The sequence below is a fragment of the Ursus maritimus genome, unplaced genomic scaffold (genome assembly GCF_017311325.1).
Source record: "Ursus maritimus isolate PB19 unplaced genomic scaffold, ASM1731132v1 scaffold_31, whole genome shotgun sequence".
Lineage (NCBI taxonomy): Eukaryota > Metazoa > Chordata > Mammalia > Carnivora > Ursidae > Ursus > Ursus maritimus.
In genome coordinates this window covers 27,962,270-27,983,813 of record NW_024425675.1, presented here as the reverse complement: position 1 = coordinate 27,983,813, position 21,544 = coordinate 27,962,270, and the positions used below count along the sequence as shown (strand labels likewise).

At 43.0% G+C, this 21,544-nt stretch overlaps 1 protein-coding gene across 1 annotated transcript in view; it reads left to right on the top strand.

The window, feature by feature from the left end:
• Window positions 1-21,544, top strand: part of TASOR2 (transcription activation suppressor family member 2) — a 76,210-nt gene that overhangs the window by 44,212 nt on the left and 10,454 nt on the right. Inside the window, exons 14-17 of the mRNA XM_040645462.1 lie at window positions 2,641-3,360; window positions 10,706-11,585; window positions 13,207-13,636; window positions 16,511-20,365. Of these exons, the coding sequence (XP_040501396.1) occupies window positions 2,641-3,360; window positions 10,706-11,585; window positions 13,207-13,636; window positions 16,511-20,365 (5,885 nt within the window). The remainder of the gene's footprint in view (window positions 1-2,640; window positions 3,361-10,705; window positions 11,586-13,206; window positions 13,637-16,510; window positions 20,366-21,544) is intronic.

The following is a 21,544-nucleotide window of genomic DNA, read 5'->3' as shown; positions in this document are numbered from 1 at the left end:
CCCCAGATGGAGCTCCCCATGCTAGTGAACAGCAGTAGCTAGGGGATACGGTCGTCACCATCTGCCCAGCAGATAGGACTTGGGACCTTCACAGATGCAGCTCCCTCCGTCCAGACTGCTCATCTCCTTCCCCTTCGGCAGCCGAAGTTGGCTCCTACGGGACCACGGATGGGCTCGTGGGGGCAAAAAAAATATTACTCCTACAGTATATAAATAGGTGTATCTGCGGTATTAAAATTTTAGAGGGTGATCAGGAAACAAAGTCTAAAAGGGCTCTGAGGCAGAGGGAAATAAGGACTAAAATGAGAGGAGCAGCCCTTGAGTCTGTTACTGCTGTCTGTCGGGTCCACTTACTATGACAGTATTGCTTCCTGCTACCACGCTGCCCTCAGCAGTATCATTTCAGTATTTCTTTGTGTAATTATTTAATGCTTGCCCTTCTTGTATTTTATTGTATTCCTATCACCTACTGGTGCCAGGCAACTGAAAAATAACAAATGTTGGGGCCTTGGCTGATTCAGTCGGAAGGAAGAGCGTGTGACTCTTGATCTCAGGGTCGTGAGTTCAAGCCCCATGTTGGGTGTGGAGAGTACTAAAAAAAAAAAAAAAAAAATAGACTTAAAAAAAATAACACGTTTGCTGAACAAATAAATGAAAGTAAATGAGTCACTTCTTTTTGTCCTGTGAAGGTATTTCCCTCAATTTTATAATCACACTGTGTATCTTTAAACACAAATTATATACAGCATTTATAAAGCTACAACCAATACAAAAATGTTTTTAAAGTTGATTTTTAAAAATTGTATTCAGTTACTCAAAGCAGAGAATTATACTGTCTTGGGCATCAGTTTGGACGAAGCACGACATTACCAGTTATAAGAACATAATGGCAGTAGCTGTGCGTGCTTCTCAAGCATTTGCTGTGTCTAGTAGTGTGCTGGGGGTGGCTGGCTCGGTGGCCCCGACAGCAGGTCTGCGTGTGAGGACTGCTTCAGAGCAGACGGACTGAGACCTGAGTTTGCCCACAGTCAGATAGCGGACTCCTGAGCTGCCTTCCAGCCCCGATCCCGTACTGCCTCCCTCTTCTGTGAGAGCTCGGACATTAGCCTTATTTTTAAATGTACGTCCAGACAATGAGGAACACTGGTCCCCACACCACTCACGGTCACACAACACAGGGCTCCTAGCAGAGTGAACAGTGGACAGTTACACTACCATGTTCACATCTTCCTCTGGATCCTTGAGATATTTTCTACGTGGGCGCATTCAGAGGTTCAGAACTGTGGTGGTTTTAACTGCACACTTTGCTTAGCAGACTGTAAAAGTTCCTTTTCATAGACTTTATAATGGTTTATTACAAATCATTCTGTTTCCACCTTTCTACCTTTTGAAATAACAAAGTTGTCTAGGAAAATACTACTTGATTGTGAAGTTAGTGCTACATAAAAACTTTTTAATATTTTTCCTTCACTTGTTACTTTTTAAATGATGAACTGCTCAAAGAAAGGAATTTTTATTTTAATGTGTAGTCACATTTTCCTGTTTATCCGTATTTGCTCTTCTTTTCCTTTTTGTAATATCAGCTCAAGGGCAAGTGTATTCAGCTAGGACTAACTTGATGTTTCTTAATTTTGCAGTTAATTTTTCTTTAAACAGAGTGGCATGACTCAGTTCAGTTCAGTAGACACCAGAGACCTTTATCATCTGTGGGTTGGTTTTTTTTTTTTTTAAGATTTGATTTACTTATTTGACAGAGACAGCATAAGTAGGCGGAGTGGCAGGCAGAGGGAGAAGGAGAAGCAGACTCACCGCTGAGCAGGGAGCCCGATACAGGTCTCCATCCTAGGACCCTGGGATCATGACCTGAGCCTAAGGCAGATGCTTTACCAACTGAGCCACCCAGGTGCCCCATCTGTGGGGTTTTTAATATAAGAGTTACTGATGTCTTACATTTTCTAGGACTTCATTGCCCATTTCTCAGTGACCTGACCTTTTCTCTCTCTTTTTTTTTATTTGCTGAAAAATTAGCATTTCAGTCAAAGAGTGAGCCAAGGAGAGAGAGTGGAACACAAGACTAGTCAGTTTAGTTTATTTCTTTAAAAATGTTTATTTCGTTTTAACACCAATAGTTACCATGAGGTTTAGGGATCACTTAAAGGTTTTACTTTCTGCAGGTCAGTTAGTTTGCATTGTAACTTCTTTAAAAGAATTTGAAGTAGGTTAAATAAAGTACAGATAAAATAAGACCGATTTTAAAAGCAGGAACTGAGCATTGAAAATAGTTGAAAACCAATCTGCGATGGCATGTGAGCTCGTGCTGGGCTCCTGGCCAGATGAGGTGGAGCTGCTTTCCTCACTTTACCCCAGTGATTGCACTGGGATCACTCGTTTCTGGTTCTTGTGTGTGTGTGTGTGTGTGTGTGTGTGTGATTTCATGTAAATAGAGATACATATATTCATGAAACGTACCCATAGGTCTTCTTTTCACTGCCAGTTAGATTCCCATCTGAAAGACTACCATATTTAACCATCCCATAGTTTTGTAATCTAAAGCGTTTTCTTCCTGTATGTTTTTGTAAAATTAAAAAAAAAAAAAAAAAAGACCAAACTTGAGGTTTGAATGTATGGTATATGTTTTAGGGCTGAAAGAATCGAAAGGTGAAGATGACATCTCATCGAAGGTGACACCTGTTTTACCTGCCCTTAGTTGTGCCCTGCTAGAAGCGAAGAAGTCATTTACTGAAGAAGGAGTCTGTCCAAACACATTAGTAAAGCGTAGTTTCCAAGAATTGTACAAGGTAGACAAAGGTCCTTCATTGACCGCTGCTTCCCAAAATGGAATTCAAGGGACTGCATTCTTTGGCCAGCTGTCCAATGGATTTGATTTGGTTCCTCCAGCGGAAAAGTGCCCTTCACAGTCTTTAACTCAGCTGAAGTCTTACTTTTCCGATCCTGATGGGTACGTTTTGGAAGTGTCTACTGCGGTAGATTTACTGGCAGAGCGGCCTCAGTCCCCTTGTATCTCAGATGGAATTTGTGATGCTGGATTTTCTTTAGTAATGACTCCAGATCCTGAATTTCTTGACTCAGAGGTAGAAGTAAGAAAAGAAACTGAAACCGAAAAGAATCCTGAAGAAATGTTTAAAGCCAGGCAGGGAGCTCTGGTTCCGTTAAGTGCAGCATCAAATCTGAGAGTTCAGCCTAAGAGAAAGGCCAGCGTGCCGCCCGCCGTGCAGAGTAAAAGGGTGAACTTGTGCCGTCCCTTCCCCAAAAGAACTCCTGCTGGAGCAAGCAAGGGCTCGGACTCTCCAACAACTCTCAAATTAGTTAAAGGACCGTTCCCTCAGAAAAGAAAAAGAGGTAAGTACGATTTCTGTGGATTATGAAATGAGCATTAGTAGTAGCTGTGGTACTCTTAACGCGGGTCCTGCCTGATTGTCGTGGCCCAAGCTGGGCAGTACCAGGTAGAAGTTTGCTAGAAACACCAACATTTCTCTCCAGGTGATTTGTATACATGCTAAGATTTGAGAAGCACCGATCTAGATGGCAGATAAAAATCAAGAAATAGGAAAAACTCTAAGATACCTGGAAAGCCCACTCACCAAAGGCTCATACTTCATTTGTTAAGTGGTTCCACCCGTCACTCATTTATACTCCGTCCTAAGCAATGATGAGTCAGTTTTTGAGCTATCCTCGGACAAATAAGGGTGAAGAAGAGGGTCTTCTAAAACCAGGCTCACCAATAGCAGCAGGAAGTGATAACCAGTAGTTTGTGTATAAAGAGGGAATTAAATGCCGGGACTCTCCAAACCGAAAGCAGTCTGGGGCAGACTTTCCCATCCTTGTATGCATCAGTTTTAAAAATACACCTGGATCCTGCCATAGACCTACTGAAACTGTCCAGTGGCCTAGAGACTTGTATATTGAAACAGCTTTACAAATGGCTTTGTTGCCCCCTGTAAACTGCATGAGAATCAGAATGGGGAGCCATTGACTGTACAGTCAGATGGGCTGTGGCAAACACAACACAGCGAACAACATGATTTTGGCGTAGAGTCATCTTAGTTGTGTGTAGTGTACTTTGCTTAAAAGTAGGGAACCATATGCTCCGTGACCCCTTACAGAAGGGGTCAGCCAGCTGGGCCAGAGGGCCCTTCAGGCGTTTACCTGTTGTCTCTGGCTACTTCACACCTTGCTGGCAGAGGTGAGCAGCTGTGACTGAGATTGTATGACCTTCAAAGCTGAAAAGATGTACTGGCAGCCCCTCACAGAAAAGGTTTGCTAACTGTATGTGTAACATTTTGAATTTAGAAATGTTGGTGCCTAAAGAGGAAAACATCAGGGATATGCAGATCCTCAGGATTCTAGATAATTAAGACTTTAGCCTGTGGCTTAACAAATAGTTATTTCTGGCTTATTATAGTTTGAGAAATGGGGTGTGTATCCACACACACGTGTGAGGATGATGGAAAGTGTGGCAGTATAAAGCAGTGAATCAGACTGTACAACCACTTACAAATACAGTCCAGGCCAACCATGTTGAGTTTCTGCTGTATATATAAATAAGTAAATATATATATATAACACCAATTTACTTCAAGCTATTAAACAATCTGTAATTCAACATAGATGTTGTCACTGTTTCTCAAATGTTTTTAATTTCATCCATTGTAAGAAATGTTTTCTGTTATACAGTCCAGTGCATGCAAATACATACATGACTGAAAGAAAAATTTCAAAAAACATTTACCCTAACTATGCATAATCTGTATTTTCAATTCTGTTTCATTTAAGAGAGGATTCTGGTTGCAACCCATTAAATTTATTTTACAGTCCACCAATGAATTGTGCCTGCAACTCCCAGAAACATGGGGACTGAGTGACGCAGATGATCCCTGAAAGATCACCTTCTCCCGTGTCTCTCTCCCTCCCAGGACCTGTGCTGTGTGCGGTCTCACTGCCTGCCTGTGCAGCTGCTAGGAGCCTCCCCAAGCTCTTGGTCCTCTCGTCTTATTTTCTTTCTTTTCTCAGTTTAGTCTGAACTGTTTTCCTGCTTGATTTATATTTTGCCTTTTTTGTGCTAAAAATTTTAGAAAATAGCTGCAGTAGAATGAGAAGTCTTGAAAGAAAAACAAACGGTATGTTGCTTTATTACTTGGAATAGTTTAGTAGGGAGGAAAATAATTAGACCCAGGGAAGTGTACCACGTTAAGAGATGCAAGAGCTTTTTTTTTTTTTTTTTCTTTAAACCCACTCCTTTCTCAGACTCCCAAACGAATGAAATGAAATTGGTCTCTCTCCTACGTTTCAGTAACAGTCATCACAATTTATTAAACTGGTATCGTGTTTCCTTTTCTCAGTTAGAAATACAGTTGATCCTTGAACAATGTGGGCATGACAAGTGGCCTCATACAGTGGAAAAATCTCTATAGCTTTTGTCTCTCCAGACTTAACTCCTGATAACCTCCTGTTGACCAGGAGCTTACTGATAATACAAGTCACTGACTGACACATACTCTGTTTTACTTATTATACACTGTATTCTTACAACTATGTAAGCTGGAGAAAATAAACTGCTGTAAGAAAATCATAGGGGGTGGCCCCTGGGTGGCTCAGTTGGTTAGGCATCCAGCTCTTGATTTCAGCTCAGGTCATGATCTCAGGGTCCTGCTCAGCAGGGAGTCTGCTTGAGATTCTCTCTCTCCTTCTTCCTCTGCCCCTTCCCCCCACTGTCTCTCACTTGTGTGCTCTCTCTCTCAAATAAATAAATCTTAAAAATCATAAGGGGGGGCACCTGGATGGTGCAGTCAGTTAAGCGTCTGACTCTTGATTTCAGCTCAGGTCATGATCTCAGGGTTGTGGGACTGAGCCCCACGTTGGACACTGCACTTAGTTTGGAGTCTGCTTGAGACTCCCCCTTACCCTCTGCTCCCCCCATCCTCCCACTCGAGTACTCACGTGTGTGCACTCTCTCCAATAATAAATCCTTAAAGAGCAAATCATAAGGAAGATAATAATACATTTACAGTAGTATACTTAGATTTATTTAAAAGGAATCCATTCAAACCGTGTTGTTCAGGGGTCAACTGTAGTGTTTTCTGTATAACGTAATTTTAAAATACCTGCCAGTACTCATGTGTGATATTTTTATTGATATCTTTGGGACTAAATTTTTGGTGGGAACAGCTGAAAGTAAAAGTTTTCAAAGAGAGTATTTGTTAACTTTTTTTTTTCCTTAGAAGGTTGAAACACTTTCTGTTGTTAAATTAGCAGGGTAGTCATGAGGTGTTTTTCTACATCCTTGCCTCTTAGCTGTTCCCTTCCATGTGAGAAGCAAAGCTGAGCACTTTGTAAGAGGTGAACCACCGTAAGAGACTTGTAGAAAGTTAAATTAGGTGAAGCCTTCTTCAGTGGACCTTCCTCTGTCTGCTCTCTGAAGACGATTTTCCGAGTGGTATTAAGACTTGTATATTTAGGAATAGTCAAGTGAAATCTAGAAGATGGCTCTTTATGAATATACAGTCACTTGTCTGCAGTGCAGTTACATCTAATCACCTCGTGGGCGCTGTGTTGCCTTTCCATAAATGGGATTCTCCATTCCCCAGGGCTGTGAACTCCCATCTTCAGCCTTCACCTGCCTCGTCAGTCAGGAAAGATGATGGAGAATTTTTTTTTCTTTAGTTAAGTCATGCCTTGTTTTTATAAAGTTATTACTCTGACCTTCTTCTTCTTCACCTGACAGGCTATAGTCCAGCGCTTAGAAAGTCATATTTTTTTTTATATTTATCTGAGACCTTTTAACTCATGCTTTATTAAAAAAAATATTTTAACGAAATACCCCAAACTTTATATTTTCTTCTCTGTTACTAAAATTACCCCTCCGAAAACAAAAGAAGTCAAAGGAGAAGCTGTTGCTGATAAATATTTGAGCCCCCTACCCCTTAAAAAACGGTGTGTTTTCTACATAAGGTGCTGACGTGCTGGCTGCACGGTTTGTACAGACAACCAGATTGGATAGGAAAAACCAAGAAGCTCCCATTTCTAAAGATGCTCCAGTGGCAACGAGTGTTAAAAGGGCAAGGAAACAAGAGAAATCTCCAGTCAAAACTGTTCCAAGGGCTAAGCCACCCGTGAAGAAATCTCCACAAAAGCAGAGGGTAAATCTAGTAAAAGGCAATCAGAATCCCAGAATCAGAAAGCAGCCACAACCTGGTAAGAAAACACTTCCTGTCAACTTAAACACCACAATGCAGATTAATTGAGATTGCAAGATAGTGTATTGAAATAATCTAAGAGCATTTGAAATTTACCAACAGTTCCTGCTATACCCTTGAGTTCAAACACTAACAGGACTAAGTAGGCAGGTTTCCTGTTGTAAATAAACCTGTCAAGTGCAGGTTCAGGCCTTCAAAAAATAGATCCTACTTTTTAGTTTGCATGAAGCCTGAACATGAGCCGTCTACAAGAGTGTCAGTGTAGAGAGGCTTTCTTATAACTAAGTGCACACAGACAGTATCTGGCAATATTTTTCTGGGCTGTAATCAGTTTAAAAAGTAGAAGGTATAAGTTTATTTGTCCAAAGGGAGTTAAAAAGAGATCGTTGAAGACAGTAATCCAGAACCCTGTGTTTGGTTTTAAAAGGCATTAGATTAATTTTAAAAGCGGTTTTACTTTCCTAGTTTCGCTTCAGTGAATAATAAAGTTTAGTTATATGAATAAATGCCCAACTGCTCTAGTTCTGTATTTTCAGCTGCTAGACAGAAAGCCCCACTGTGCCCGCAGAGTTCACCTCCCAGGCGGAGCTCACCGTCGTGTCCATGTCCTGTCTCACCTCACGTGTGTGTGTGTGTGTGTGTGTGTGTGTGTGTGTGTGTGTGTGTGTGGTGTGTTTCTTCCAGCCTGCGGGGTCTCGGACTTCTACTTCGTCTTCCGTATTGAGGCCTGTGGGGTTGCACGTGTGTTGTTTTTCTTGTTTTGACGAAGATGTAATGTCCTCACATGTTTGTATTCCTATCAGTTTTCTGTCTAATCTCCCTGATTCTGCTTTCTCCCTCACCTATTTTTGGATTTTTAAAAAACCTCACGATTAGCGGGAATTCAGAAAATATTGTTTTGTTGAGGTGTTGGTATTATGGATAAGTGTGGGTTTTTTTCTACTTTTTTTTTTAATATTGTTTCATGACAGAAGGGTTTTGTTTTGTTTTCAATGAGTGATGATTTTTTAAGAGCTCGTCCTGTGATTTGAAAACCCAGTGTTGCGGTTTTGAGACACACACATACCAAATGGAAACTCTGCTGGTTTTTGGGCGGTTCATAAGGAGGCTTTACCCCACACCTCCCTATTGCCCTCCTGCTGTTTCTCGCTCAGCGTGTCCCTGCTCTGCCACAACTCCGTGCTTCCCCACACGTGTTACCCCGATGTGCATTTCTCCTCCGCCACATTCTGTGCAGCTTGGTCCTGCCTCTTCCGTGAGGCGTTTCCCGATGCTCTGATCTTCACTCAGCTCTCTGTTTCATTTGTTCTAGGTTTTTGAGAACACTGTGGAATCAAATTCACCCTCTTCTCTGATCATTTGGTGTGTCTTTGTCCTGTCTTCCAATGAATTTGTAAACATTATGAGCATAGATACACGTATAAATGCCATGTGTGCTTAGCTGTGTCATTTGCATTATTTGTACCGAATTGGTACAAATATTTGTAGATATTTGTAGACTAATGGATTAATGGGAGGACTGCAGTTGGGTATTGGCAGAGAAGTGCACCCAGAAAATGAAAAGTTTTTAAAGTACGTGTTCAGACATGGGCTGATTTGTGTTGTAAATGTCTGTATGATTGTGTAGCCACATCCCAGGTTAAAATTTTAAGATTGCTACCTTTTAAATAATCTCTTAATTTTCTTTTATTTCTTAGTCACCTATACTAATCTGTTTCGTTTCGTATAGTTGAAGTATCAGAACTTAAGGCTCAATTTTGTTCCTGAAACTAATGCTTTTCTGCCTCTTTTTTCAAGTTTTCAGTATAGGTCTTATTTATTGAACTCTATATTTTTTATATATTTCATTTGGTGTTGTCTTATTTGTATTTTTTTTTAAAGGGAAGAAAGGGATAAAGAAAGGGGGGTAATCAGAAGGGGGAGTGAAGCATGGGAGACTATGGACTATGAGAAACAAACTAAGGGCTACAGAGGGGAGGGGGGTGGGGGAATGGGATAGGCCGGTGATGGGTAGTGAGGAGGGCGCGTATTGCATGGTGCACTGGGTGTTATACGCAACTAATGAATCATCGAACCTTGCATCAGAAACCAGGGATGTACTGTATGGTGACTAATATAATGTAATAAAAAAACATTAAAAAAAAAATAAAAGAGATGACCAGTGTTCTATTTTTAACTGATTGAGAACTTCTAACAAGTCAGGAATTAAATGATTTATCTGAGACACATATTTGTTAAAATGAAGCCTTTTTCTTCAGTGCAGTGTTCTTTATATTAGGCTTTACTCACACCTGTGTGAGAGCCATAATAGTAATGACAGTGGAATGGAATTAGTGTAAATAAACACATCAGGTCACAAAATGGATTTCGTGTTTCCAGTAGATCATGGGGCTGATGAGGTGATTCTCTGCTCTGGGTCACTTTCTTCCACCTAATCCCCTTGGGTTTTGCTATTTTAAAAGTGGACAGTGGTTGATTGCTTTTATCCTTCCCGGCATATACATACCTTCTCGTTGTTTGATGACCTCACAGGCCAGGGTTTTCTCTTTAAATGGAGTAGTCATTGGCCTTTGCAGGCAGGTTAATAATTCATTTCAGACCTGCTGCTGCGGTTATAAAGAAGAACACAGTTGGCTTTTCTGTCCATACACCTGCTGCAGGGCATTGTTGCCTGGTATTGTGAACTCCGTCTTTCATGGTAGCCGCATGTGAGGAGGCTGAACTGCATCCTGAGAAAGCAAGGAGGCCACTGTAGAAGGTCGGCTTTCTGCTTAAAGGCAAATGGGTGGATCGGATCATCTACAGGAAGGAGAATTACCGGTAGACAAGGAGATTTGCTCTTTGCAGACAGAGTACAGAGGAAATGTTTTCAGTACAGAAATTAAAGTTCTTGAAGGGGATGAAATTGGTGATTCTGAATGAATAATCTTATGACTCTTCTGATCTGTTTGTATCATTACATATTCTAATGAAACATCAGTACGGTTAAAAGTTGTCTGTAGTTTGAACTTAGGCGATTTCTCTAACAAAGCACTTGTTAAGGGACATGCTTTCCAAAATGTGTTAACATACTATGATATACACTTCAAACTTAGAAATTCTTATGTTCTCACTAGATTGTAAGCTCTCTGAGGGCAGGACTCTTGTTTTCTATTCTTGTTTTTTTTCCCCTCTGTATATTTCTTTAGCTGAGCAGTCTACCTTGTGTGTAGTTCAGTACAAGCATTTTGGAGAGGTGATTTCTTTTTAAATCAATATGCACATTCCTTAAGATTTGTTCCTTTGGTAAATACATTATATTAGAACTGGCAGTTGGAAGAAACCTGTCTGATAGTAAAATTTCAACGTATAATCTATGTAACATATCCAGAGGTTCTTCTTGAATATATTGACTTAACCATTGATTTTTCACTAAGCCATTGTAGTAATATAGCAGGAAATTAAAATATATGGAAATCAAATGTTACATGTCTTTTTCTTTTATACTGAAGCAAAAGGAGAAACTGGGTCACAGCTTCCATCAGAAATCTCATCAGTTGGTCAAGAGGATGTTATTAGCATAAATGCAGCTCAGAAGGAAGATATCTCCGTGGCTCAGGAAGACCTACCTGAAAACTCCATCGTCGGCTGTGATTCCCAAGCCCTAAATATGCTCGCTGACCTAGCGTTAAGCGCCGCTACTTCTGCCACGTCGCCGTCGGAACCCGCAAACTTCCCCTGCTCCTCCGAGTCACCAAAAAATGATGCTTTGCTTTCTAAAGAACATTCTGTGCGCGGTACCTCTGACCATGAGTATCACAGAGGAGTTAAAAATCAAAAAGGCGGACTGTTACCTAAGCCCCCTTCTGAGAAGAAGAGTAATCCGGGGTCAGACTCCACTGTCAGCCCAGAGGAAGACAGCTTGACTCCTGGCAGTCTGGCCCCTGTGGAAGCCCCATCAGCACTTCCCGAGGAAACGCTGGAAACTAATGATGCACGCCAAAGCTCTTTTGTTGCCGTGGAACATTCCTATGCCCTGCTCCTTGCGGAACATTCAAAGAAGCATCTACAGCAGAGAGGAATTCCTGGCCCTGCCTTCGCCAAGAACGGCCCAAAAGGCCCCGAAGCAGGAACCCCGGTGGGGAAAGTAATGCCGTTCCGGCACCAGCAGAGCACCTCCCCGCTGCAGAAACTGTCTGAGGACCCGGCGTTCAAGCGCAGGAGCAGATTGCTGTCCTCCAGCCTGAAAGATTCTTACTGCTCTCATACCGTGTTCAGCTGTGACGGCTCCTTTAAGGTCACTTTCACATGTGACACGGAGTATGTATTCAGCTTGGACAGCAAGTATACCAACAACCCACTGGAGAAAACTGTCATCAGAGCACTGCATGGGTAAGTAGGAGTGACGCTCCATGAACGTGGACGTGACTTTTGTGTTGAGATAAATGTAGTGGGAAGGAATCCTTGTGCCAGGCTTTGGGGAAAGAGAAGTACTGTATGTGAACCCAGGAACTTAGTAATAATATCAAGCAGTCGTGTTTACTAACAACGAAGAAAATGAGGCTGGTTTGGCCACTGTCAGTGGTCACGCGGAGACCTTTTGCAAGCTGACTTTAGCCCTGTGAGCAGCTTTCCATTTTGAGATGCCCCTACATAACTTTGTGGTCTTTGAATTATACTATTTAAGTGAGATCTTAATGTAAAATCGTGAGATAGAGAAATAATGCTTTACAGACTGAATTCCGGAAGAAACATTTCAAGAGTTACTTCCAGCTTGTTAAGCTGGTCAGATTGTTCTGAGTGAGCAGGATTACGTTGGATTGTTCTGTAAGCCTTTAAGGGGCCAAGGCAGGAACAGCAGAGGGACTGAAAGCACGGGCTTTGGAGTGTGGTCTAACCCAGGTTTTTAACGTAGGTTCTCCCACTGAACTAGCTTCTGTGACCTGGAAGAGGTTCCTGTTCTTTGGGGAAGTGCTTCTCAGTCTTCACTGTCGGTACAGCTTATCTAGGGACCTCATTGAAGCACAGATTGTAACTCAAGCCTGAGAGTCTGCATTTCCAACAGATTTCTGTGTGATGCAAAGGGTTCTGTGGGGAACCCTTTGAAGTATGGGTTAGTAACAGCTACAAGTCAGGTTGCTGTGTACTTGCGGGTTTTGCACAGTGACTGGCACAGACTAGCAAGTGGTGACCATTACTATTCACGAGGCGTGCTGTCTGTGGGGAATGGCACTCAGCTGCCTCTTTGTGCAGTGTTTCCCCTGGGAGCCACTAAATTGTACCAGACTGCTCTCCGTGCTCCGGTTACAAGCTCGCACTCGTGGGAGCATACACTTAATGTTCCCATCTACTCAGGAGGGTCAGTTCTTTAGCCTTCATCCTGCTTAACTGAAGCCCAGCTCTGCAGCCCCTCTGACTCTTCTCCCTGCCGCTCTCTGCTGTACTTTCACTGGGCAAATGGCCAGAAATGTTTTCTTCCTGTGTGGTTTCAGGAGATTTTCCAGGACTGTAATCTGAAAATAGTGTAGTTCTGCTGAATTGGCCACAGAGGTATTTTATTCTTCAGACTTTCCCAACTACTAGAAGATAAACTCAAAAATGGAAAAGAAGTGAGTTGACCAGACTTGGCAAAAATGAGGATTTGGGTGGTTGCTGGAGCCATTATTCACATAATAGGCATATTGTGTCCAGGGAGAGTTGGAGTAGAGTAAAAGAAAAGTCCTAGACCAGGACCCCAGAGATCTCTGTTCCAGTCATGGCTCTACTGCATAAGGGTTTTGTGATCAATCTGAAAGAAATTACTTTTCAAAGCTCTGATTTTCAGTTCCCTCTTCTGACTCTGGTAAGTGAGGGGATTAGATCCGTTGTCATTATTTGTTAAATCAACTTCTTTTTTATCTTATTCACTGTTTCACATTTGTGTATTTTTATTATAAAAATGAATACATTTAAAACTAAGATTAAAAACACCAGTTTCACTGATTTTTCCATGTTTTTTTCTTTAAAATCTCAGGCCCTGGAACACTGACTTACCTGATAACGTGGAAGAAGTGAAGCTTTTACTTCATATGTGGGTAGCTCTGTTTTACAGCAATCAGAACAAAGTCATACGCTCATCCCGAAAAGTGGTAGAACACAGCAACCCAGCAAAATATGTGTCTATAAATAGCACATTAGAATCTTTTGAATTCAGTGAAATTGAGGAGTCCTCCAGTGTGGAAAGATGTTCTGCAGACCCTCTGCTGGAGACCAGCGAAACTCCCAGAGGTCATGCTGCCGAGGTGTCCTTCCCTGACACTAACTCCTTGCTTCCCTTCATGAAACCACCACCCAGAGGAGGCTTGGAATTCTGGGTACAGAATGGACAGAAAGAAATTTTTGCAAGAGAGGGTCATCCAGATACCCCAAAAAGCCAGAATTTCATTTATTCTTGTAATAATGAGGTAAGTAAAGCTGAACACTATACGTGCTGACATTTTTGAAGAAATTCCGTATTTTTTCTTGATATGATATATAAAATCATATTCAAAACACGGCATTGGTTTCTTTTAGGAAGGTGGATTCTCCATCTATGTAAAGATGAATAATACCAACAATTTAGTTTCCGTAAATGTTGTTCTGGATTGTCTGCAGGTGGAGCTTTTCTCCATCCTGATTGAAGAAGCAGAAGTAGAAACAAACCATGGGGGTCATATGGGTCTGGAGGCCAGCCATAATGGGGTCACTTATTAGTTGTATAATTTCGGGCAAATTACTTGTTCTCTCTGAACATATTTATCTTTTAAAAGAGGTAAATAATACCTATTTTTACTTAGAATAGGTTTTTTGTTTTGTTTTTTGTTTTATTTATTTGAAAGAGAGCAGGAGCAGGGTGGAAGGGCAAAGAGAGAGGGAGAAGCAGACTGTCCACCGAGAAGGGAGCCTGACAAAGGGCTCGATCCCAGGGCCCTGAGATCATAACCTGAGCGAAAGGCAGACGCTTAACCGACTGAGCCACCCAGATGCCCTAGAATAGTTTTTAAGGAGCAAGTGCAGGAATAAATATTAGAAGTCTTTGATAAACCTTAAACTGAAATTGAATATGTTAAAAATTATTTGTGAAAACAAATGCTGGAATAGTAAGTACAATGCTGGACTCCCTAGGTCTGTCGGTAACTATTTGTAAATATGGAAAATACACTTTGTTTCTTTCCATTTTCTCAACTAATGTTCAGCAAGACCAGATAATCACATTTTAACTGGAGTAGATAAAAAAGTTGAATCAAAAGTCTATAAGTAAATGGATTGACAAAATATATGCCTCTTTAAGGTTTCAGCCTTGATCTCTTCCAGAATACTTTTGCATGGGTTTGGGCACCTGCAGTGCCTGTCTTAACATTGAGTAGACAGTGTTTCTATACCTGGGGTTACTTGGGGATTTGCGGGTCCAGGGGCGAGCCTCAGAGAGCTGATGTCTCCAGATGCTCATCTTTATCGAAATGAAACTGTTGGTGTGCTGTGGGCCAGACAGTGGTCCGCGCTCTTTATTCACAGTTGCTCAGTCTCACACCACCCGGTGAATAAGGACCACTGCCCCCATCTTACAGATGAGGAAACTAAGTCTGCTTCTCTCTCTCCCTCTGCCCCTTCCCCTGCTCGTGCTCTCTCTCTCTCTCTGAAATAAGAAAATAAATAAATTAATAAATCTACCTTAATTAAAAAAAAAAGAATCTCTACCTTAGAACAAGAAAATGTAGTTTAGAAGACTTTCTTACTACCTGATCAATTATTTTTTGTTGTTTTAATCTGTAATCAGCTATCATCATTACTAATTCTAGGAATGGTGTTTTTGCAAATGTGAAAGAGTATTAAGAAGTAGAAAGAGTATTAAAACTAATTTCTATAGCATATACTTAAGGTTTTTTTCCATCATCTCCTTGGCTACTGTGCCCGAACTTTAAAAGTGTGTGCACGTGCACTGTCCTCCTTCCGCCTTCCCCACGTGGGCACACTAGATGGGACGAGAACTCCAGCACCATAGGCATTAGAAACCATTGGCATGTTGCTCTTAGTCGTGTGTTTAATTTTGTGTGTGAATGAAGAGAACTAAGTAAGAAATAAATAAATAGTTCTTTTTAAGTATCAGGCTTTATATTAAACACATTACATTTCAGCAATAGTAAAAAAATATCTGTCAATATAAACATAGGAAGTTGATGACAATTTGCATTTCACTAAGTCCACAGGCCTGGTGAGATTAGCAGCCACAGCATGATTGAAGGGTCACAGGAAAGTTTTCAGAATGACTCTTACCATCAAGACTTTTCTATGCTTTGTGTCTGGCCAGTCATGTCCTCTTAAAACTCTTGAGTCTCGTCTCTACCCTGCCATTTACATGGGTCAGTGTCTTTCTTTGTTTAAGACATTAGTCTTTTTAACAGATTTGAGACCCAGGTCCTGACTTTCAGCATGATCGCCTCAAGGCGTGTCAGGAAATCTGTGAACGTAATGTTCCAAATATTACGGGTGTACAGTCCATGATGACCGGTCTGTTGTACTGTGTTCTGGACAAGACCATGCTTTAGCCTTAAGACAGCCCGTTTGTGAGGTCATCAGAATGTCCAGAGGTATTCCGCTAGTGTTCAGCCTAAGTCCTTCCTGCTTCAAAGCAGTCCTTCTGGTTCGGTTTGTTAATGCAAACCACATGTGTTTTCTGTTGTTCTGTAATGAGAGATGGCCTCCAGTTACAAGCAAAGAAGGTAGCTAGGGGGTAAGGGATCTTTATTTCCAGCATGGAGATTGACACCTTGGAAAAACCACTACAAGAGATCATAATTTACTCTTTCCTCATGGGAAAGTTCTAGACAACAGTGTATCTGCAGTCTCGTTGAAAGCTGTGTTTAAAATAAGTTATTCTTTGCTTTAAAAACTGTCTTTTAATCTTACTAAAAAATACTTAAAACCGAGTCCTTTTTTCTCGAGTACTGCGTTTCTGCATTAGGTGATGCTAGGTAGCAAACAGGCTGCGTTTTTCAGGTCTCTGCATTGTCATGGGTCCAGCCACTTTTCTTCCCAGAAGTCAATTTAAAAAAAAAAAGTCTGTGCAGTTAAAGTTTTGAAGCTCTCATTTGTGTATATTTAAAGAAAAATTCCTGTTTTGGGCTGTTGTAAGTCTATCTAAAAAGAGAGGGATTTGCTTGATATCTACCCTGTGATATTTTTGAAAGTTAAAAGATTCAAAATGAAAAACCGATTCTCGTCCACTCTGTTTTTCACCATATGTAAATGTGAAAAAAGAGTCTATTTGACTCTTGATTTTTTTCCTTTTGTCATTTCAGATAATTGGGGAAAAAGCCAAACAAGACCCATCAGATAAACTAGAGACTTCTAATCTTATGCTCTCTAGTATTGGAAGTACCCAAACTAATGGACCTTCTATTCCTGAGGAAGATAAAACCTTTGAGCCACTTGATAGCACAAGAGCGTCGTACAGTGATACCGTCACACAGACCCCGTTCAGCAAGACTTATGATGGGCTCAGCAATCAGTCGGTGATCTGTCAGAAGCCGGCGTACAGCACCCTTGAAAGCAAAGTTGATATTTTTCATGCAGCAGTGCAAACAAAAACCAGTGCATTACAGGGCCTCAGCCAGCAGAACAGCCCCGTGAGCGACGAGTGTCAGCCTGCCTTGCAGAGGAAGGATGATACAGAGTACGTGATGATTAATCTGGAACCAGTTACATTCACTCTCGAAAAAAATACCTACGTACCGATACAGACAGAAGTCGTAAATAGAAGCGACGAGCCTACAACCTTTAATACAGAGTTGATGAAACAAGAGTCACCTGCTACGAGTCTTAGACATCCTGTGTCTGCGTTTGAAAAGGCACAGACACAAGGCCTTAGGGACGTTCCCTCTCCAGCAATGTCCAAACAAAAAGGCACCAAGTACCTTTGTGCCTCCTCAGTAAGTAGAGAGACACTTGGAAAAGAAATGTGTTCGCTACAGAAAGAGATCCCTGCTCCAGGCTCATCATCGCCATCTGATAACTCAGTGGTGGCAGAGGCGTTGTCACGAGTTAGAAGTTCTAATTATTCATTACCCAGAGAAGAAATGAAACGCTCTCAAGAATTTGTCCTGCAGACTCAGAGTCTCTTTGGCGTATCTTCGGAAGAGATCATAGAACCGTCCCAGGTTGAAGAAGTGGTCTCGGCATCTGCCTCTGCCACTTTGGGGGAAAGTTCCTCATGTAACTGCATTCTGTCAGTGGGTGATACGGCAGATAGCTCCTCAGAACCGGGGAATGACACGAGTGGTCTAAAGAGCGAAAACAGGAATTTTGAATCCTTTAATTCAGCTTTTACCAAACAAACCAGCCTCTCTGTGAGTAGAGAGGAGGCCAGCTTGGAGTTCTCAGAGGAAGATTCTGACATTGACCTCACTCTCACGATATCGCCACCCACCAGCCCCAGAGAAGAGATGCTGGCGGGGGGACTAGAGCCGCGGCAGGAGGCCCCAGTGTCAAATTTGGAACTTCAGGACACGACTGAAGAGATCATCGGGCCAGAAGAGGTGACTCTCCTAGAAAACCCAGAAGCGGATTCTGCTAGTTATACATGTGTGTTCCCTGCAGTGCCTGAGAAAGCGTTAGAAAGTAAGGAGAGAAAAGGGGATAATTTACAAACAGTTACCTTAATACTTTCTAAAGAAACTTGCGCCCTTGAGATTGCAGAGGAAGTGAATGTGACCTCGGACTTTCCCTTTGCTTCTTTCATTGAAGAAGTGTCACCAGCTTCCAGTCCTGACCCCCAAGACCCAGCCGAAGCAGCACAGCCATCTCAGGCTATGTCTCTGTGTAGTTTACAACTGGCCGATACGCGGGGTGAGAGCAATGACACATTCTCCCGGGTCGAGTCGGTAGATTTGGCCTTAACGGAGAAAGACAGTTCTTTTGTTGGTCCTGCCCATCCAGTGGGACAAGATAACTTAACTGGAGTACAACAGATGCCGCTTTCTGCTGAAATGCCTCTAGGAGGAAGTAAGCATCCAGGAAGGAAAGATAGCCGTTTGACCCTTTCTGGGAAAGTAACTGAGGAAATTGTCCCAGGGGAGCATGGTGAGGGTTTCTCTTTCTCAGAAAAGATGCCATGCTGTGATACAGCGGAGCTGAGCCAGCCTGCCTCGGCTGCCAAATATGGAGAGGATGTCACGCTTGCTCTAGAAAAATTAGTGACATCAGGAAATCCACTGCAGCCAGTTAGCGTACAGAACAGGAATTTAAGTCCTCTTGGCTTGGAGACTGGTGAGCCTCCATCTAGTCCTAGAAAGATGATTGAAAATAAGTCTTTGGCGGACCCATTTGTTTCTACAGCTGCTCCAAGTGGTATGGTGAACGTGTCACTAAAACAGGCCAGCCCTAAAAGTATTAAGAAAAATCTCTTTAGCAGCGATGTGGAGACAGATGGAGGCGTTTACGTGCAAGCTCAGTCCTTGAGTTCTGGCTCCGTTGGCGGAGCTGATACACAGACACACGGGCACTCAGATGTCCCCAAACTTGCTTTTCCCTCAGATGGTGCTGCCTTACCCCACTGTCCCAGACCCACGGACCCAGAGACTGGGTTCCAGACACAGGAAACCCCAGTAGTGAGAATGGCCAGTTTGCTTACGAATAGTGACGCTGAGGCCAAGTTCCGTGAAGAAGCCACAGATCCAGGAGATGTTGACTCCCAGTCAAACACCACATCTCCAAAAGGCAAACAAGAAACAGTTCATGTGCTGCAAGATAGGGCGGTGTGGGAAACAAAAGATCTGAATGCTGGGCTTTTCCCCACGTGTGTACCTGCAGATTCATACCATCAAACAGCCGTCACCGGTGGAAATACCAGTAGAGAGCCTTGTGCTGCCATTGTTCCCCAGTCTTGTGCCCCTCTTGTTTGTGGAGTCTCTGAAGAGCAGATGGCAGATAAGGGCTCTGGTGAGGGGCTCAGAGCTGAGGAGAACTCAGGGACCGTGGGTGGAGACGTGGATGTCAGTGGGAATTCTGACATCCATTATGAGCCGCTTTCTGGAGAGTCTGATCAAGACTCTTGTGGGGACTGTAGAGATAACAAGTCAGAGGTAGAGGGTTCCTGCACTTTGAGGTGTAGTCAAACCAAGAAAGAAGAAGATGCTTCAAAAGATGATTATGACTCTTTCCTGAGCCTAAATAACAGTGATCATGAAGAGTGGGGCTACTCTACCCACACCCCAGGGCTGGAGATGGGCACTGCTCCCAGACACTGGCTCGTTGGATTCAAGAAAGAAGACAGGTGTGTGCCATCTTATATCCAGATCCGAGACCTCCGTGGCATCCCCAGGACTTACGCTAATTTCACCGTCACCAAAGAGCTCACAGACACCACGAGAGCTCTGCACAGCCTGAAGAGACACCCCAGTTTCACCGCACAGTGTGGCTTGCTCAGCTCCTGGACGAGTACCTGGCAGGTGGCAGATGACCTCACCCGGAACACTTTAGACCTGGAGTATCTGCGGTTTGCACATAAGCTAAAACAAATTGTAAAGAAGGGAGATTCTCGCCGTTCTGCCTCCTCCACCAGTGTCTTTGCGAAGGAGTCCCCTCTCCAAAGTGGTGCTGGAGCTTTCCCCCTGACGAAAGTACCTGAGCCGCTGGCCCTGCCCCTTGCCTCCCGGAGCAGAAGTCCCCTTGTGGTAACAGTGGTGCACTCCGGCACCAGGCAGCAGAGTCCGCGCGAGACAGGCCGCACGCTCGCCAGTGTGGACGGTTCTTCCTTTTGGAAGGAGAGTGGTCCCAGTAGAAATCGTCTTGCAAATTCTGAAAGAAATCAGACTGTTTCATTCCACCTCAACAAACTGAAATATAACACTACTTTAAAAGAACCCCGGAACGATATTTCACTTATTCTCAACGAATATGCTGAATTCAACAAGGTGATGATGAATAGCTGCCCAGTCGGTTTCCCAGAGAAAGGGTCAAACGTGGCTTCTGGAGAAGCCGCCTCTCGAGAGCTGCTTTCCTCTTTCCCGCGGGCAGCCTCCTATGAAGACATGATCACAGACCTGTGCGCCAGTTTGCACGTCAAACTGAAGAGCGTGGTCAAGGAGGCCTGCAAGAGCCCCTTCCTGTTCTACCTCCTGGAGACCGAAGACCAGTCCTTCTTTGTGAGAACAAAGGTACGGTGCCGGCTTCATCTCGGAGTGCGCATGAGTCTGGCTGCCATCTAAGTCTAATTTAGAGGTCGTACAGTTAGCGTTCTCGGCTTCAGAGAGAAATCAGGACAGGAAGTGGCCTTCGAGTCTGACAGCTGTGTCTTTATGTGCATGCTAAGTGTTCCTCTGCCGAGATCACAGATCCTGCTATGGGTCCCGCGTCACGAGTCACCTCTACTTGTCCTGTCTGTCCATTTCCGTCAGTCTGGAGTAGGCCCTCTGTCATTTGTTACCTTTTGTGACCTCGACAGTAGTGAAGAGTGTAGGCCAGTTAAGTGATAGTTTCCTTCCATGTGTGTTCATCTCCTGTTTCCTCATGATTTATGCGTTTTGAGTGAAAATGCCCATACGATGTTGTCCTCTTAGTGCCTCGTAGGAGACGGCACACCGCGTCGATTTGTCCCATTCCCGTGTATTAGTTCTTTTCACGTGAGATGGTTTCTGCCGGGTTCCTCCACCTCCAGTGTAAAGCTAATGAATGTGCCGTAATTATGAATGAATGGGGAGGTAGGATAGGATATATATCAGTATCCTGTTCCTCCTCAGACTTGCACCCCTGTGACTTAATATCCATTGACTATTCTGGCCTGAAGCAGCTACTAATATAATGGGGGGGTTTCAAAGTCCATCCTTCCTTGTGCGTGTATCAGTGGGCGTTCTGCTGCAGGGTCGAGCTTTCCCTTCTCCCCCATTTGCTTATTTCTGTCCCGTGGACCCGCATTCCATTGTATTTTATTCGGTTACCATCCAGGCCCTCGTCACTTTTTGTTCATCCTACGTGTGCTCCTTAACCCCCACCTCCCGCCCCGCCCCCCAGGGAGCAGCAACAGTTCTCTGTAGGTCAGAGTCTCTTTCCTGGTTTGTTTCTCTCTTTTTTTTTCCCTTGTTTGTTTTGTTTCTTAAACTCCACATAGGAGTGAGATTCTGGGGTATTTGTCCTTCTCTGACTTATTTCACTCAGCATTATACCCTCTTGGCTCCATCCACATCTTTGAAAATGGCAAGATTTCATTCTTTTTTATGGCTGAGTAATATTCCCGTGTGTGTGTGTGTGTGTGTGTGTGTACACACACACACACATACATCATCTTTATCCATTCATCAGTCAGTGGACGCTTGGGCTGCTTCCATGATTTGGTTATT